Source organism: Eurosta solidaginis, chromosome 3 (genome assembly GCF_040869045.1).
Source record: "Eurosta solidaginis isolate ZX-2024a chromosome 3, ASM4086904v1, whole genome shotgun sequence".
In the NCBI taxonomy this organism is placed as follows: domain Eukaryota; kingdom Metazoa; phylum Arthropoda; class Insecta; order Diptera; family Tephritidae; genus Eurosta; species Eurosta solidaginis.
The window spans coordinates 18,316,201-18,337,153 of record NC_090321.1 but is presented as its reverse complement, the minus strand read 5'-3'; the positions used below and the strand labels follow the sequence as shown (position 1 = coordinate 18,337,153).

General features: G+C 35.3%; 1 protein-coding gene across 1 annotated transcript in view; it reads left to right on the top strand.

The window, feature by feature from the left end:
• mtt (mangetout) overlaps positions 1 to 20,953 on the top strand; it is a 409,542-nt gene that overhangs the window by 352,320 nt on the left and 36,269 nt on the right. Inside the window, exons 6-10 of the mRNA XM_067771149.1 lie at positions 2,800 to 2,942; positions 10,089 to 10,197; positions 12,028 to 12,196; positions 12,365 to 12,471; positions 19,235 to 19,384. Of these exons, the coding sequence (XP_067627250.1) occupies positions 2,800 to 2,942; positions 10,089 to 10,197; positions 12,028 to 12,196; positions 12,365 to 12,471; positions 19,235 to 19,384 (678 nt within the window). The remainder of the gene's footprint in view (positions 1 to 2,799; positions 2,943 to 10,088; positions 10,198 to 12,027; positions 12,197 to 12,364; positions 12,472 to 19,234; positions 19,385 to 20,953) is intronic.

Genomic DNA, 20,953 nt, shown 5'->3' with positions numbered 1-20,953 from the left:
TTTATTTTTTGTTGTGCTCACATATTCTTTCGCACAATTATCTTTTTTGTCTCCCGCACATGTAATTTTGTATATTGTGTTATTTTTTTCCATCGTGCTTTTCATGTTGCTGAAAAATATATTACTAGTATAAGCCGGTTTGTGTGCAATTCTGGTATTCTCCTTGTTATAAATATTTGAAGCTTGTAGCCGTTCAGAAAAACCTGGTATGTATAGCACGGATTTATATTTTGTTGTAGAATTTTCTCCACTCTTCGGGTATTTCAATTTTGGGTGTTCTTTAATCAAGTTTTGTATTAAAGGGGGAGGAAAGTCATTCATTTTTGGTATCTGTGCTATAAGTTTTTTATTGTCTGGGTGAAACACCACATCGCTCGTGTCTAATACTTGTCCAATAAAGTTTTTGGCAGTGTTTGTGATCATTCCCCTCTGGTGTTTTGATTTATAATTAATAATTCGTCCTGAAGAAGTAGGTTTTTCATACCAGTCAAGTTTTGTCTTAATGTACCTTTTGCACACCAATGTGTCTAGAAAAGATAGTCTATTTTCGGACTCCAGCTCCATTGTAAACTTTATGTCTTTGTGGTACGAGTTTAATATTTTCAATGTTTTGTCAAGTTCGTCCTCCTTTACTATGGCAAACACATCATCTACGTATTTGCTAAGTAGTCTCGTGTTTGTCACTCTTTCTAATATTTCTTCCATGTTAATGTCGGCAACAATCGGTGATGCTTGGGATCCCAACGGAAGTGCTTTGAGTTGAGTATAAATTGTCTCTTCATACTTGAAGTATCTATTGTCCGATATACAGAACTTCACTATTTCCATGAAAAGATTTTTTGGAATATCAGTGTGCTCTTTTATGTCTTCCCACTTTGTCAGTATAGTCTGTATAGCCAAGTCTGTTGATATACTTGGAAATAGTGACACCACATCAAACGAAACGAGACATTCATCGTCACAAATATAGGAGTCGTTGACTTTGTCTTTGAATTCTATTGCACTTTTTACATTAAATTTAGATTTATTGGTCAAGTTTTTTAAAATATTTGTTAAGTATTTACATAAATTGTAAGACGGAGCATTTAACATTGAACAATTGGGTCTTAAGGGGGTATTATCTTTATGGACTTTTGGTAAACGATATTTGCGGGGTGAGAGTGCTGTATGTGTAGATAATTCACATTTTTCGCTATTTGTTATAAGATTTAATTTGTAAATTTTTTCAACTAATTGATTATTTTTCGTTTGTAATCTTGACGTCGAGTCCAGGCGTAAACTTCGATAAGTTGACAAATCTTCCAATAAGTTTTCCATTTTAGATCTGTAGTCAAAATTTTCCATTGCCACCGAGACATTGCCTTTGTTCGCATTAACGATGATAATATTCTTATTTTTGCTCAAAATTGCACGTGTATATTAATTTTGTTTGCATAACGGTACCCTGTAACGGCATAAATTAATCGAGATAGATATAGACTTCTATGTATCAAAATGATCCGGGCGAAAAAAGAAATTCATTTAGACATGTCCGTCCGTCCGACCGTCCGAATGTACGTAAACACGATAACTTGAGTAAATTTTAAGGTATCTTAATAAAATGTGGTATGTAAGTTCCTGGGCACTCATTTCAGGTAGCTATGTAAAATGAACGAAATCGGACTATAACCGCGCCCACTTTTTCGATGTCGAAAATTTCGAAAAACCAAAAAAGTGCGATAATTCATTACCAAAAACGGATAAAGTGATGAAACTTGGTAGGTGGGTTGACCATATGACGCAGAATGAAAATTAGTAATATTTTGGACAACGGGCGTGGTAACGCCCACTTTTAAAAGAAGGTAATTTAAAAGTTTTGCAAGCTGTAATTTGGCAGCTGAGTATGTAATGTTCGGTTACACCCGAACTTAGCCTTCCTTACTTGTTTCTATTTTTCATGTATGGTGATTTTGTACCCAAATCAATTTTTGTCTTGAAATGTAAAAATTTTAAGTCTCTCAAAATTCGTATTTAAATACTCAAAAAAGTTCAGGAAATTTTTAATTAAAATTTATAATTTTCGTGAAATTTACGAAAAATTTTTTGAGATTCGTTTGCCTATTTTCAGTTATAAAACTTTTAATTCATAGTTTTCTTATAAAGTTAGGTTAGGTTGAACTGGTCGGTCCATGAAAACCAAGTATGCTCTAAAAAAGACGTTTGCCACGACGAACATCAGTCGGGACTCGGAGGGTATGCTTTATAGCTACCCGATTTGGCTTGTTGAAATTGATGAATATGGATCTCTCAGAGGGTATGGGTAGTTGATGGGCACTGCCCCAAAAATGGAGAAGCCAGGCTAGCTATGATAACTTCTTATCATACATGTAGGGTCGTCCGGGTTTATTGTAAAGAACGCCGTGTCATTATCCGCGAACATCTCACACCTGCTGCCAGCTTGTAGATCAGAATGCGACAGATTGAGGTGGGCAATAAAATCTCTTAAAATAAAGCGACCTTCAACAGTGATAAGAGCACGAATTTTATGGCGATATCCACTGCGGCAGCAAGTAACAGGGTGATATACATATGTAGAAGAACAAAACATTCCGTAACACTCTAGGACATTGCCTTTTGGGGCGATGTCAGGATCAAATATATTGCAGAGAGTGATCAGTGCTGAATACGAGCTCGCTACAATCTTTTCTATACTTACTGACTAGCTTTTAATTTAGCCTTGAAAGCCACTAATATAAATATAACAAAATTAAAAATTCCCATATATTAAAATTGAATTGTTATATATATTTTGTTTTCCAGGTGCCATCATATTTGGTTCCGATCAAGAAGTACGCGAGGTAATGAGAGCTGTACGACGAAATAATGCAACTGGTGCTTTTTCATGGATCGGTTCGGATGGCTGGAGTGCGCGCAATCTCGTGTCCGATGGCAATGAGCCAGAAGTAAGTAATTGTGCATATAATTGCGTGACAAATGGGTGGGCTGAGCAAACACGCACACATACAATTTTCAATCCACACATACATATTTCAATGCACCCATGCATATTTACATGCTTGTATTTATAAGTTTATACACACAAATGTGTTGAATTCTTAAATGCTTTTTAGCCAGAGGACACTTTGCAAGCACTTAAAGCCTAAGCACACAAACATGCATACACACACACACCGAGTTTCATTTGCACAAACAATGCAAATTATGGATACGAACACCTCCACTGCGAAGGTAGTTAAATAAAGCAACAATATTTTATGCAACAAAATTATTAATTCCGGCTGAGCAAAAATTTAATATTAAATTATATTTACTCATATGTATGCACTTTTAAATGAAAGCAAAGTGAGAGATCCACCCGCCAAAAAAAAATTGCTCCTTATATGAGGTTGATTTTGTTTGATGTAAAAGCTTACAATGGGATGCCTTAAATGTGTGCTAGTTATTGCACTGTTCCTTTTACTACACCTTATTAGCCAGTAATGATATCAGCTCTCTGGTAATTATATGTTATTTTTGTTGGTGTTGTTGTAACGATATAGACAGTCCCCGAAGGTTTTGTGAAGAGTTGCCGATTTTTTTGGTTCTTTGCCGGATATAGGTCCGGTAAGTTCCGGTTATATTATAAGACGTTTTTGCACCGTTAGACAGCTTTAAGTATAACAGTAAACACGGCACAAAAAAGTCTCACCAGCCCTTATTATAAGATAATAGAGTGAGTAATTCGATATAAAGATCAGTTTAAGATGTTAATTACATTTATTTAAATTACCTTTTTACAAATTATGTGTCTAATTCTAAATGGGCAAGAATAAAATGATAATGAGCAGATCTTATAACCCTAGCAAAGTAACTCTTACCATTTAAAGAGGGGACTCTAGGCTCATAATGGATATTATAACTAAACATTGCCTTCTGGCGTTACATATTTTCAAAATTTGTGAGCACGTATTGTGCTCGCAAGGCTTAAACTCCAGCTATTAGCAGAGTTATCAAATCAAGAAGCAGCAAGTAGCATTGGTCCTAGGAAACTTCTAGTATTTGAGAATAGAACGGAGTTGTTTTATAATATAAATACTGGATTCTGATAAGTTTCTTAAGTTGTGTCATTGAGCACTTAATTATGTACTCATTCAGTCTACGGGCCAGCTAGTTTAACCTTACAATTTCTTATGCATTTTTTTTTTTTTTTTTGCTACAAATTTGTGGTTTTTCTATATACGTAGCAAACTATATTTAGTGTGGTTTTTGGCCAAAGTTTTTAATGAGCGATAAATTGATTAATGAGCTGTCGCCGCAATCAATTAAAAAGTTTAGCAATATCAGGGAATAATCTTGGTTGAGTAATTGCGTGGTAAGCAGGTAAGGTGAGGGGATGTGTGTAGTACATACATAATGATATCAATTAATGAGAGACCATAAGAGCAAACTTTGAGTGGATTCTTTAAATGTGCTGAACTTATTTCTAATAAAATGTTTGAAGATTTTGTGACCACCCATATATAATGTTTGAAGAAAGAGTGCGCGCCGTTCATTCAAATATCGGAGTGACAGATATAGCAATGTGTTACAGATGTTCTTAGGTTTCATTTGTATGCAGACTAGCAGACACGTCGAACCTTATTCTGTCGTAATTTTGATTAATTTGCATGACTTTTGAAGAGGTTTATGTCTTTTTACTCCCTCTCTCGCTCTCGCTCGCTTTCTCTACCTCTCTCTCTCTTTCTCTTCCCCTCTTCCCCTATATTTTTTACACTTTCTCACAGTCCATTTCTTTGACCCTCGTCCACCCTTTTACTTTTTTTCTATTACTCTCTGTCTCTTTCTCACGACCAACTCTTTTCTCATTCCTACGTTATCGCTATATTCATCCACAATCAAGTTTTCCCATGTCTCTTTCTCCTTCCCTTATTTTTACTCTCTCTTTTCCGCTTTATAAGAATTCTGTAGGTGAATTACAAAAACCTCACCACAGATTCGCCTTTTTGCATAGTTCAGTCCCTACTTCTCTACCCGGAAAAAAGTATCATACGTGTATTTTATTCTAGACAAGATGTTACCAATTTCATTTGGGACCATCCGTTGTAAAATTGTTAAAAATTTCTCGGACCCTGGGTCCACTTTCCGAAACAGGAACACTCTTTCGGTGCTTATGCAGCTATCGTGAAAATTAAAAAAAACAGGAGAAACGAAGGATATAAACTGAATTTGTTTCTTTACAAAGTAGCCTAAAATAAGCATTAAATACGAGGCGTGATATGCTTCTGAGCATATTTTGGCCGAGCTTCCCTTACAATATGTGTGGTGGTCTCTTTTTATTTTTTTCTGAAAACTGGAGGGACTAGACTTACATGTTTTATGCTGAATTCGAACAGCATTTGCAAGCAAATGCATTTTTGCTGAAAAACCTTACATGGCAAAAATGCGCTCGGAGTATTTATCTCTGCCGAGAAGCCACCCCGACTAGAAAATTTTTTCAATTGAAAAATATTTCCAAAGTACTTTTTTGCTTTTCCTTGCCTTGACCCTTGGCGCTTCGATGCGGTAGGCTAGTCCACTATGCACACACAGCGGTGACCAACAAAGGTAACAATTTTGTTTTTCAAGTTACATAAATATTTGTTTGACTCCAAATCAAAACATATTGAAATGAAAATGCGTATCTATATTTTAACATGCATTCGACTTAGATCAACGTGCTTTTATATGATGTGTTTGCTGAACTTGTGTTTGCCTGTTTGGTTCACAGCGAACGTACATACAAACAATAAATGTCATAATTGTTTAAACAATATTTATTAAAATGTTGTCTAGGTTTCAGACAGATAAATACAAATGATTCAGAAAGTTTTATCACTATCATATTTATTTCATTTACCTTCGAAGATAAAGTTTGAAGTGGGCACAAAGCTCCCACCGATTTGTTAGGAAAACAAATATAAATAAATGTAAGGCGCGATAACCTCCGAAGAGATCTAAGGCCGAGCTTCTCTTCCAATTTGCGTCGTGCTCCTCTTGATTTTCCCTACAAATTGGCCGGACGGGACCTACATGTTTTATGCCGACTCCGAACGGCATCTTCAAGGTAGATGAGTTTCCACTGAGAGCTTTTCATTACAGAAATACACCCGGAGCGCTTGCCAAACACTGCCGAGGGGCGACCTCGCTTAGAAAAATTTTCTTCTAATTGAAAAACCTTGTTTCTAAAATTTTGATGTTGTTTGCCCGGGGTGTAAACCCAGGGCATACGGTGTGGAAGGCGGACCACGCTACCATCACACCACGGTGGCCGCCAAGCTCGAACAGAACTAACTTTATTCAGCTCATTAATTTAACAAAATCAAAGTTTTTTAAATTATGCAACCGTAACTTGCATGCTTTCCTACATCAAATATATCTTAATAGAATAGAAAACTTTAATGAGGATCTATTTTCTCCTTAGTTCTGGGCATCACGAAATGGCCTTCGTCTCAATGTTGATAAGTGTTATGTGTTACCTATAAGTAAAAAACTTCTCAAAACTGTCCCTCCTCTATACATTGGGAATCGAGCTGTTAAAACTATCTCGAAAGTTACTAACCTAGGTTATGTCATTAACACTGAACTTACCTGCACGGATCATATAAGCTTTTCTGTTGGCAAGACATACTATACCCTAAGGAGTCTTCGGATATCCGCCGCATATACTTCGGCTACGTACGACGAAAACTTGCCACTCAACTTATAATGCCTATAATTTCTTCCTCTGGTCTCGTGTACAGTAGGCTATACTCTCAGTCTACACGCAAATTGGATGCGGCTTTCAATGGTACTAACGCATTTATTAATAAATGAAAATGAAATGAAAAAAATAAAATAAAATGATATGACAAAAAAATTTCGTATATAAATGTTACATGTTATATTTATTGCTGTTGTTCATATTTTACATACATACATATATATGTACATATATGTATTTGCATTTCCATTATTTTCGACGAATTTCGTTATGATTGATGGTGGTATAATAGAAATTAATGGCGCGTGAAATTCAATAATTTAAAACTAAAACCATGATGATGTGTGCAAGACTGATGTAGCTGTGAAAAACATCTAATATATAAAATTATTCTGTCACGGTTTTAGAGGCTTAACTCCTCCGAAAGGGCTGAACCGATTCTCATGAAATTTTGTGAGCATATTGGGTAGGTCTGAGAATCGGCCAACGTCTACCTTTTTTTTCGCTACGTGCCTAGGGTCTTGAGATCAAAACGTGGACCCGGGTACCCTTAGAATGTGTTTATATAATATGGATATCAAATGAAAGCTGTTGATGAGTGCTGTAGTACAGGATAATTTTCATACAACTGGGAGGCTAGGGTTTCGAGATAAAGCCCAGAACGTGAAACCGGGTACCCCTAGAATGTGTTTATACAATATGGATATCGAATGAAAGCTGTTGATTAGTGCTATAGTACAGGATAATTTTCATACAACTGGGAGGCTAGGGTCTCGAGATATAGCCCAAAACGTGGACCCGTGTACCCCTAGAATGTGTTTATACAATATGGATATCAAATGAAAGCAGTTGATGAGTGCTATAGTACAGGATAATTTTCATACCCCTGGGTGACTAGGGTCTCGAGATATAGGCCAAAACGTGGACCCGGGTCCCTTGAATGTGTTTATACAATATGGTTAACAAATGAAAGCTGTTGATGAGTGATTTAGTAGAGGATAATTTTCATACCCCTGGGTGACTAGGGTCTGGATATAAAGGCCAAACGTGGGCCCGTGAACGCCTAGATAATTGTTTTTACATTATCGGTATCAAATTAAAGCTGTTGATGAGTGCTTTAGTATAGGGTAATTTTCATACCTATTGGTGACTATGGTCTCGAGATATAGGCCAAAACGTGGATCAGGGTAACACTAGGATATGTTTTTACATTAAGGGTATCAAATTGAAGCTGTTGATGTACGCTTTAGTACAGAGTAAGTTTTACACCGCTGAGTGAACAGGGTCTCGAGATATAGACCAACACATGGACCCGGATACCCCTAGAATGTGTGTTTATTGTGGATATCAAATGAAAGCTATTGCTGGGAGCTCTAAAGTTCATTGTGATATTCGATTTGGCCTCATCAACCTGGCAAAACTTATAAATATGCATGCGAAGCCGAAATAAAGACAAGAATTAATAATACCCGCAAACCTCTTTGCATACGTCCTATTCGATTTGCCTGAAATTTCGTATATAAATTTGCCTATATTAGTAGTTACGATGCTTTTTTCCGGGAAGTATACCAGAGAAGGACTGGGACTGGGATTAGGACTAGTACTGGGACTGAGACTGAGACGCGGAGTGGGACTGGGACTGAGACTCGGAATGGAACTGGAACAAAATACATACCACCCTTTGGGACTGGCAATAAGAGATGAGGAAGAAGGAGAAAAACTTGAGAGAAGAGAAAAGAGAGAAGGAGACTGAGAAAGAGATAGAATGCGACAAAGATGGAGATGAAGCGAAAAAGACGGAAGGAGCAGTGAATAAAAAGATTAGGAAAAAGTGTAGAGGCGTAGGGCAGAGTTAGATGGAAAAAGCTTATTAAACTGTATGCAGATAGGCCAAATTTAGGGCAGAGCAACGTCTGCCTGGTCTGCTAGTATTTTATAAAATTTCTTATGAAAACAATAGCATCTGCTAAAAAAAGTTACGCATCTCAATTAACGTAAAAGTAAATAAAATACAAACAATTGCTAAGCAATTTATTTGCCCCCTTTCCAACATTTCGGTAATTGTGACTACGACTTCTTTTGCAACGAGTACAGCATATACTCCGCCTCTTTGCTCATTGTCGTAGGTCGGGTATATGTGGAGTACTTTTCAATTCCGTGTGAGTACATTAGAGTTTTGATTATGCACGGATCCGACTTCACCACAAATGTGATTTATATCCTGCCTATACCGTGCTCTTGAAGATTAGGTTAGGCTGAACTCTGATCTATGAGGACCTCACAGAGACTGAATGAGTTCGTAGTGTTACTAAAAGTTTCTTTAGCCACCAAACTGAAAAACTCCATCAAAAACCAGGAACTATGTTATAAAATAACTCCCTCTCCTCTGACAGCTGTATCACTTCTAATAGCAGGAGGCTTAACCTTCCAAGTGCAGGGCACGATGCCAAAACATGCTCGATCGTTTTCTCCTCAAACCCGCACTTTCTACATCGGCTTTCACTAATCAAGCTTTATTTAAAGGCATGTGTCGCCAGAAGGCAGTGTCCGGTCTGGATACTCATCAGTGTGTACAGTACGATATTTTTACGAAGTGGCCCTGGAACCCAATACAGATGTATGCTTCTACCTATTCCGATTCTTTCCCGGGCGTGCTTACACCCTAACACTGCTTGACTAGTCAAAAAGAATGTTTCGTGTCACATGAATAGACGGGTACTGGTGCGTATACGCAACATTTTCAACTATTGTCTTTATAATGTCCCGAAAATGGGAGTGGGAGAGAGAGCGTGAATGGTAGTGAGTGCGAGTGTTTCGAGGAATGGGAGTTGTGGTTGGAGTGTATTATGCGTGGTAGTATGAATGAGAGTGAGAATGGGAAAGGGAATATGAGTGGCAGTAGGAGTTGGAGTTGGAGTGGGAGCGAGAATGGATTACGGTTCTGGAGTAGGAGTATAAATTATGTAGATAAAATAAGGTGAATGAGAAGGAAAATGGGAAGATAATGAGACGGTCAAAAAAGTTCAATGTGGTCATATTAAATCGTTACCGATGGTCGGGGTTATATCCCAATAGTGCTTGTTATTGAAACGCACCGGATCTATATCCGGGAAAGGATCAGTTACATCGATAACACTCCCGTAAACTTACGGAAAGTGTTCTTAACGCTACAAGAACAACAACCAATCCATTCAACAAAAGCTCACATTTACACGCCACTGCATACATATGCTTGTTTAAAAAATATTTTCTTCTCACTCAAGTTATGTGAACAAATAATTACTGCTTTGTGAAAATTTTAACACGTGCACTTTTATATAAAAAAAAAATATTATTATTATTACAGTTTTTTTTTTTTTTTTTTAATTAGGTTGAAGGCACATTATCTGTACAGCCACAAGCAAATCCTGTTAAAGGCTTCGAAGAATATTTCCTTAATTTGACAGTAGAAAATAATCAACGCAATCCTTGGTTCGTGGGTAAGTACTTAGTTTAAACATTAAAAGAAAAATCACGTCTCACATTAATGCAAAAACAACTAGAAATTTGAAAAGTTTCAAGTTTGCCATATTTAATACACATATGTGTATCAATTTGCGCTATTTTTATACCTTTCATGAACATGAAATGGTATGTTAACTTTGGTCCGATGTTTGTAACGTTGAGAAATATAGAAGATATACTCACCATTAAGTATACCGAATTGATCAGGGCGACGAAATGAGTTTATATAGCCATGTCAGCCTGTCCGTCCGTCTGTCTGTTTGAACGCAAATTAGTCCATCAAATTTTGAGATATCTCAATGAAATTTGGAACAAGGATGTATTTTTGTATTATATTAGACATTTGTCGGATCCGGTAGGATCGGACCACTATAGCATATATCTGCCATACAACCGATCGTTCAGATAAGACGATTTTGGTCATTCCTGCCGCAATTTAGAAAGTATAAACGTGAAACTCGGAGATATATATTCTAGTATATCATAGAAGATATCCTGAAAAAATCACTTTGATCGGAGCTATAGTTATATCGCATACAACCGATTGTTCAGATAGAAAGATTTTTGGCATTTCTCCCTTAGTTTCCAATATAAAACCGTGAAACTTGGTGATATATGTATGTTCTAATATATCATAGAAGATTTCCTGTAAAAATCATTTCGATCGGAGCTATATATAATATATATCCCATCAAACCGATCGTTCAGATAGAAAGATTTTTGGCAATTTCGCCCTTAATTTCAAATATAAAAACGTTAAACTTGGTGATATTTATTCTAATATATCATAGAAGATTTCATGAAAAAATCATTTCGATCGGAGCTATATATAATATATATCCCATCAAACCGATCGTTCAGATAGAAAGATTTTTGGCAATTTCGCCCTTAATTTCAAATATAAAAACGTTAAACTTGGTGATATTTATTCTAATATATCATAGAAGATTTCATGAAAAAATCATTTCGATCGGGGCTATATATAATATATATCCAATACAACCGATCGTTCAGATAGAAAGATTTTTGCCATTTCTCCCTTAATTTCCAATATAAAAACTTTAAACTTTGTGATATTTATTTTAAATATCATAGAAAATTTCCTAAAAAGATACTTGGATCGGAGATCTATGTATATTGTATATACCTATCCAATGCAACCGATCGTTCAAATAGAAAGATTTTTGGCCATTTCTACCTTAGTTTCCAATATAAAAACGTGAAACTTGGTGATATATATTCTAATATATCATAGAAAATTTCCTGTAAAAATCATTTCGATCGGAGCTATATATAATATATATCCCATTAAACCGGTCGTTCAGATAGAAAGATTTTTGGCAATTTCGCCCTTAATTTCCAATATAAAAACGTTAAACTTGGTGATATTTATTCTAATATATCACAGGGGATTTCATGAAAAAATCATTTCGATCGGAGCTATATATAATATATATCCCATACAACCGATCATTCAGATAAGGGGTATTTTTGCCATTTTTTATTTTATATTTATGTTAAAAATCGTTTGGGTATGTACATCTATATATTTCTTATCTTATGCATCCGATTATTTAGAGATTACGAACGGGATAAGATTATTGTTCAGCCCTATTCATGAAAGGTATGAATTCTTCGGCACAGCAGAAGATAGTCCCGTCCTTACTTGTAAAATTATTATTATTTTTTTTTGCATACATTTAACAGTCACGTACAAACTTTTTCAAAAGTATAGCAATCAAATTGCCATTAGCACCATTATTTATGCGCTATCTACACAATTTTTCTTTTTATCTACTCCACAGAATTCTGGGAGGACCATTTTCAATGCCGCTATCCGGGTAGCTTAAGTACGCCATACAATAACTATAATCGCACTTGCACTACCAAAGAACGACTCTCGAAGGATACAGACTTTGAGGATCAACTGCAATTTGTTAGCGATGCTGTGATGGCATTTGCATATGCATTACGGTAAGAGATACGCGTTAAATGTAAAAAGAAAAGAAATTAAAGAAAGGCAAAAAGAAAGTATTTATAATGTTCTTTTTTTCCTTTTTCTTATTGCGATTTACTTTTCCATAAACAACTATTGAATCAAATTTAATGATTTCACTTATTATTTTTAAAACTATTTTACAGAGATATGCATCGGGACCTTTGTGGTGGACGACCCTCGCTTTGTGAAGCTATGCGGCCAACCAAAGGCTCTGATTTACTTAAATATTTGCGTAAAGTGCAATTTCAAGGTGCGTACATATATATGTTTGTTAAAATGATATGAATTAATAAAACTAAATTTAAAATCCTTCCATTTATTATTATACCCGGCAGGCTTTGTCTTGCTCGAAAATTGGTTTGCCAAATTTCAAAAAGTGCACCACTCTTCCCAAATTCTCTCTACACCATTCTCATATACTTTATCTTCCATATTTATTCTTATTCTGGTTTAACCCTTATTCCATTTATCTCCCTCCCAATCACACTTACACTTCCACTCCACCTCCAACTCTCACTCCCACTCCCAATCCAATTCTCGCTCCGACTTCCACTCCAACTTGCACAATGGCTCTCCTACCAAATCAGACTCTCACTTTAACCCCTGCTTTGACTCCCACTCTCGTCCCCTCTTCAACTCTCACTTCCACTCAAACTCTCACTTCAACTCCCACTCTCACCCCTGCGTGGGGGATACTGCTAAATCTGCTAAAATGTTTCTGAGTTTTAGAGAAACCAGCTGATAAATTTTCGAAAACAAATCGGGAGATTTTCGATGCCAAATCGATAACTTTTTGATAACAAACAGATAGCACGCAGATAACGAATTGGTAAGATTCCGAGAGCAAACCGATAGTTCTTCGATAACTTTTTGATAGCACGTCTATAACTTTTCCATAATAATTTGAAATTTTTTACAAAAAAAAATTATTATTGATGATTTTTGATAGCCTTGTAAGTACTTGTTATTGTAAAAAATTTAATGAGCTGATAGGCCTTAGTTAAATAAAATACAATATTAAAGTTGTATTACTTTTTACTTCGTCGATATTCCGATTTCAGCCTGAAGATGATTTCAGAAATCGGAATATCGACGAAGTAAAACTAAAATACAACTTTAATATTGTGTTTTATTTAACTAAGGCCTGTCAGCTCATTAAATTTTTTTACAATAAAAAAAATTATAACATATTGGTAAAACTCCGATAATCTTTTAGTAACTTTTCCATAACTAATCAATGACACTTCGATAAAAATGGAAATTGGACTGGTAACAATCCGATAAAGATTCGATAACTTTTCGAAAAGAAATCGATAAAGTCTCGATAACCTTTCCATTTCCAATGGAGAACTTTGAGATAATACATCGAACACAAGCCAATAACCCATCGCAAAGAATCTATAGCTCATTGATAGCCTTTGTTTTCGTAAATCCCGTCGATAACTCATCGAAAAAACCCTTTGGCACTTCGAATACAGATTAAAAAGACACTGGCCGGTTTCGGTTCTGTATCCGTCCCCAGCTTTGTTTTCCATTCGTTCATTTCCTCTTCACTACTATTTCCTTTCCTGTCTTTCATTTCCTTTCCTTTCCTTTTCTTTCTTTTCCTTTCCTTTCCTTCCTTTCCTCTCCTTTCCTTTCCATTCCTTTCTTTTCATTTTCTTTTCTTTCTTTTCCTTTCCTTTCCTTTCCTTTCCGTTCCTTTCCTTTCACTTCTTTTCCTTTTCCTTTCCCCTTTCCTCTCCTTTCCTTTCCCTTCCTTTCCTTTTCTTTCCCTTCCTTTCCTTTCCTTTCCTCTCCTTTCCTTTCCCTTACTTTACAACCCCTTTCTGGATACGCCCGTTCCGTGACCAACGATGTATACACATCAAAATGTTTATTACACCGTGAGTACTTAACACGAATTAAAGTAATGATTTTCAACAAGCTCACGTACAGCTTTCATGTCGACACAAACAGCTGTTGTTAGTCGCCAATGACGTCAGGTTGCTGTTGGCATTGCTACTACAGCTACTGAGGCGTTCGTACTGCCATTATCATGCGAAAAGCATTCAACTGGCAAATTGGCTTTACAGCTACGCTAAATTCGTAGTTATTTTACACAGCTGTTACCGTCAACGCTGCGCGCGTCATTGCACATCTTCGTATCTGAACGCAGCCAATTTCTCAGCATCCGTCAATGAGCAACAAAAACCGTTATTTGTTGAATTGTTGCTCGTATCGCTTTACAATGAATTGAATATGAAACTCAATAAATTATTTTATAGTCATTGAAGAGACAGGGCCGAAAGAGAGAGAGAGAGATAGAGTCAAATAACGGAAAAATTGTTCGTCCAAATGGAAGGGTCCAAATTGGTGCTAACGAAGCACTGCAAGCGATGTGATAAAAAATTTACAATAAAAAGAGCAACTAATAACTGAAAAATGATAAATACGTTGCGAAAAAAAACAAACAACAACAAGATAAGATATAAGTATAAGTGTGTGTGCGTGTGCGTGTGTGCTCTCGGGTTTGTGGGAGTTTGTTCTTATTGTTGTCATGTGTTTAGATTTGCATGAATATTGCTGTTTTTTTCAAACTTATAAATGTTGAAAGTCTAGCCCCACTGATTGCCGGTTATATTGGGCTTGTTGATAAAGAAAATTGGCAGTGATGAATATAAATTGGTGCATTAATGGTTTATGGTTACAGAAAGAAGACGGCAAGAGTGTAACAAAGTATGCCAGCAAAAAACATGGCAGAGGTAAATTTGTTATTTAAAGTTTCTATAGCGGAAAATAAAGATAAAAATACCCATCGGACTTGATTGGCAATTTTTTCAATCAATCACACGTGCATAAATTGTTATATAATCAAACTTTATGACTCGTTAGCCAGAACTTTGGAAATTTTGCGTAACAAGATTGCCTTAAACCGCTACTTTTCTTATAAAAGTTGGGAGAAGTTCTTGTCACAATTTAAACGTAATCGAAACTCAATTTTAAATATTTCGTACTACTTGAATACATTAAAAATATTTTTTTTTCAGCATTTGATTGATATTTCGGGACTGAAAATAATTGTTGTTGTTTAACATGTAAAATATTTATATACCCAGCTGTACTTGTACACAGGGCATTATAACTTTGATTTGATAACGTGTGGTTGTACAGGTATAAAGGATTCGATTTTTGATATATATCAAAATCATCAGTATCGGAAAAAAATGTGTTAAGCCATGTCCGTGCGTCTGTCCATCTGTCTGCCGTTAACACGATAACTTGAGCAAATATTCAGATATGTTCACCAAATTCAGTAAACGGGCTTATCTGAACCCAAAATAGATTGGTATTCCACTCAATTTTTCGATATCGAAAATTTAGAAAAATGGAAAAAATGAGATAATTCAAAAAACGAATACTGTTAAGCTAATGAAATTTGGAGTAGCTTTATGACGCAAAACATAAATTTGAAAAAAATTTGGAATATGCGCGTGGTGGCACTCACACTTAGAAGCAGAAATTTTGGAAGCTCAACAAGATGTAAATCTAAAGCAATTAAAAACATTCTATTAAAATTTGGCAGCACACTTTTCTAGCCAAATTATATAGATTGAGTGGAGATAATTAAAATTGGTTAAAGAACAAGCCATTTTTCCGCCAACCGTCCCTTTTCTTTGTTACTCTTTCCATAATACTTTTAATGCCATAAGTCGAACAAATATCTCCCAATCTGAACGAAATTTGCATAAACATTTTTTTTGTAGCTACAAATATTTCCTCACCTCTAATTTTTCTTCACAACAGCATTTCAAGTGCACATCTGGGTAGGTAATGGTCGATTTTTCCCGAACTTAGACTTTCTTACTTGTTTTTTTTTTTTTAGTTTTTTTACTTATTATGAATTTTTTTCTTTTCCTGAGAAGCTTCAATTCATGTTTAAACAATTTTGGTTTAATAAGTAAGGAATTTTTTTTCTTAACAAGATTAAAGACAAGAGATCGAAAGAGATCTGGGCCACAATTGAGTTGGAGGGTAGGCACCTGGGTGCAAAAATGGCAGAAAATACTACACATATATACACCGATGGTTTCAAATTAACGGAACGGGTTTGCTGTTTACTGTGTCGATCCAGAAATTAATATATGTGACCCAGTCTATGAAAAGGTGGCTTATGACTCAAAAAATAAATTGCGAAAAACAGCTGTTAAAGATAAACAATGCATTTCTTCAGTTTCTTATTAGTAGTAATTTTTTTTTAGTCATAAGCCACCTTTTCATAGACAGGGTCTAATATCTTGCAGGCTACCAAATTACTGCAGTGTCTTTCAGGCAGAAATTTAATCATGAAGAAAACAATAGCAGTTCTCGACGGAGCGTGCTTAAGCTGCAGCTGCATCAATATATATATTTATAGTCAGGATATGATTATGGCAATAATCTCACACAGTACTTCATCAAGAAGTGTCCTGGAATGCAAAGAAGCATTAAAAAAAACTTCGTTTAGGCAAAACCATACATCAGTACTGGGCGTCCGGTCATAAAGTGATAGAAGGTAATGAAAAAGTCGATGAGTTGACAAAAGAGGGTGCAGCACTCGACGTCGACGGTAAAAGTCCCAATCCATTTGGGAGGAATCAAAAGGAGACAGAAATTGCATATAATGAATCAGTAAGGCCTGGACAAAAGGGCAAGGCTGTAAAGTTTCTAAGATCATGTGCAATTCATATGATATTAGACTAACAGTGTGGTTTATAACTTTGAAGAGAGTAAATTAAGGCTCACGATGAGTATACGAACTTCACTCTGAATTTTGACATTACTTGATTATAAGTTAAGCCTTGTAAGTAACAGCAAATGTGCAAGCTGCAGGAAGAAATGGTTAAGTAAATTCTGTGTTCGTATTCTGCGCTTGCCAGATCAAGGCTTCAGCTCTTAGGGGCGGCAGAGATACCAATTAAGCTAGGTCCTAGAAAACTTCTAGTATTTGCCAGCAGAACGGAGCTATTCTATAACATAAGTAATGCCACCTGATTTGGGTTCTTACGTTTGGTCGTCAAAAAAATTCTACAGATACTCGTACATTTTATCGAAATTAACCATGTTACATAGATAAGATTTCAAAAACAATAATCCCCGATTTCTATTCGGAGTTTTAGTACTAATAAATATTGTTACAACAAAAAAGCGCAAATAATCTATGAGTACAAGCAAAACCCGATACGAAATTAAATAGAAAAATACTATTTTAAAAGGTACACGCCGAGTTCCTCCTTTCTACGGTGCTGAGAGCAAATCTGGTGTATTGATCTTTTATCGGAAAATATCGATTTATTTCGGAAAATTCGGAAATTTCGGAGTGTAATCAATTTTTTACCGCAGTGATATAGATTTGTTATCGAAAATGTATCGGTTTATTATCAATAAGGTATTGATTTATAATCGATTTTTTGTGAAGAATTTATCGGTATTTCATAGCAGTGTAAACAATTCTTAATGAGCATGCTACCAATTTGCTAACAGAAAGTTATCGATGTTTTATTGAAAATTTATCGATCTTTTATAAAAAAGTTACATAAAAATTAACGACTTTTCATCAGGCAGTCACCAACATAATTATGAGCATATTTTATGTTACAATCAGGTTCTGCAAATAAAGAAAAGACATTTAAGCAAAACAAAATCACATTTTCTTCCCGATTATTCTTGACAGGATCATATGTGGACTATTTTCGGGACCTTTGTGAGATCTATTCTGCACTGGTTACGAAATATTCGAGACTATTTAGGAATAAGTTTTGAATCAATTTGGGACTATAATGACAATAGTTTCGGTTTATTTTCCGATATTGACGAGTTATCTTTTTTTATCGGCTTTTTATCGAATTTTTATCAGTTTCTTTTATCGAAAACAAACCTTATCTAGCTATATGCTATCTATCGGTAAATTGTCGATTTGTTATCGAAGTGTTACCGGTTTGTGATCGATTACAACTATAAATTTGTTCATAGGAAACCGATAGAATTTCACTTCCTTATAAATTTTCATTAATATTGTGACAAATATTAGTATCACTAAGCGATACTACCATCGCTAAGCCGATACTAAGCAGTATGTACATAAACGAATCAATCATCATCTACACACATACATACAAGGCAACAGAGACATACTCACAAACGCATGTCATCATCAGTCAAAGTAGTACTAACACATACACACGCATATGGATACAAATTACAAATATACATATGTATAGCTGGTAAATAAGCATCAAGTTCACGAAATTACTAGACGTTAGGAGAAATGGGTGAAAGAGGAAACCGAAGAATATAAAAGCAGCACAAGCTGAGGCATGACTGATCAGTTTGTTTTAAACACGCTATCAGTTGTGAAGTGAAGTATAATTGTACTACTCCCAAAGTAATCTAATAAAGACCATCTTGCATTACTGAATATTGGAGTTATTTATTCAACAGTTTAGCGATACGATTGCAAATAAGCAAAATTTCCCGAAATTCGATACAATATTGTAAATTTATTGGAATCCAAACATATAACTTTTTTCGAACTTAGCCGTAACTTATCCTGAATTTTTTTTTTTACAGTTTTAGCGCGAATCGACATTCTCGTGAATTCAATATCAAAGCTTCATACTATTTTCGAGGAAAAGTAAATTAAACTATCGATATAGCAGTATTCAAATCAAACACATTTTTGTCTGAAAATGAAAGTTTCTGAGCAAAAAAAAAAAAAAAAAAAAAACAATAGGTCAGTTGTTTGAGCGCAACAAAAATCTCGAAAAAAAACTATTATTTTTCAAAAAAAAAAGTTTTTGAAGAACTTTAATTTTGAGAGCGACATGAGAAACTCAAGGAAAAATTTATTTAAATTTTAGAATGATAACAAACGCACTCATCATACAAAAACCAAATTTAAAAAATTGCAAAGAAAATAAATATTTTTTTGTATTTCCTTTATATTTTACACTTTTTTTGCTTTAAACAGATTCAAATTAAGTTTTTGTTTTCAGGCCTTAGCGGTGATCATTTTCGTTTCGATGCCAATGGTGACGGCCCAGCACGCTATAACATCATACATTTCAAACAGTCTGCGGAGGGATTGTATCACTGGGTCAAAGTTGGCGAATACTATGAGGGCGAATTGAGGCTGAATATGACAGGTGAGTGATAAGAGAATTTTATAAAAAGAAATAGGAGCAACTTTTGCAATAACTAATTTAAAAATTTTAATGAGAGTATAACCTATTGTCAAATGTATAGGTTTACAGTGTTCATGTGCATTTAAAAAGCATCATTTCATATTTTCGAGCATATAACTATTAAAAGTATTCATGCTGCCCGCATTTTGCCAAAGTATACCAAAACATACACAACAATAACCCACTAACGGACGACTGGTCTTACAAATATGGTCAGCACTGTATGCAATAGCTTTTGATTGCTACTTGTAAACGTATTGCGTTTGTTTACATGTGCACTTTTATTGTTCATTAGATAGAAATAATAACATTTTATTCATGTACAATAATTAAATTCTTGTTTAATATACAAAACTATTGTAGAAAATTAATATACAAAGAAGAAGAAGAAAATGTTAAGGATAATAACCAGCATTACTACAATTTATTTATAATTTATCGAAGTATGCAGGGCTTATTTCCACATTTATGATTCTAATGAAAAAATAAAGAAGCATTAGGCCTATTTTTTTTTTTAAGGAACTTTTCAATAATTTGAAAATGAATATCAAACTCATTATTCGGACAATAGTTCAGTATGCACCCAATTTCTTTTGTAGCAAGGTTGAATCTTCATAGCCTGCATCCCGCTTGAGAATGAAACACGCAAGCTTCTCTTGGTTCCGTCTAGCAGTTGGACGGCTTCAGTACATACACTATGAATCTGCTTTTGGTCCAACTGCAGCACACTACCAAATATATCAAGTCTTGGCTGAGGGTTATATTTGTAAGCTGCCTAAGCTTAAGTAACTGTACAATTTTATATCTATATATCTATTTTATTTTCTTCTACAAACTTGGAAAATACTTCTAAAAGACTATTTAAAATCGTTACCTATCCGCTCATATATTTTCTCGCAAGCTCAGTACACATTTAGCAAAGGCACATAAACCTAAACTGCGCAAGGTGAAAAACGCTGGTAAAAAGAGGTACTCCACAAGGAGGTGTACTCACTGCGCTACTTTGGGTGGTTATCCTTAACCAACTACTTCGACTCATGGAGGTGGAGAGCCATCAAATGAATAATGACATTTGTGGGGAAATTTTCCTCAAACAAAACACTCTGCAATCTAATGGAGGCGACATTATTGAGTTAAAGGCCTAAAAGTGCGGGTCTTGGGGCTAACTCGGATAAAACTGAATTGGTCCCCTTAAAAAGAAAGTATAAAGACAAAATCTTGTACCACCCAAGGTAAAAGACAAAACCAAATATTTGGGAGACGTTCTGAATAGAAAACTAATTTTCAGTGATTTTATAGCAGTTCAGGTACAGGAAACCACTACTGCGTTGTTCTCCTTTAACAGAGTTGGTTAATGTATCGTGGGGCTTTTTCCGAAAGTACAACATTATGTTAGCCAGTGCGCGCTAAAAGCTCACTTGTCGACAACAGTCGATCACTTAACGCCGCGCCTCTCAATGAGATTGCCCAGCCCTTAAGTATACACCTTATATGGATATTTGCACACAGGGATATTGAAGGCATATGTAG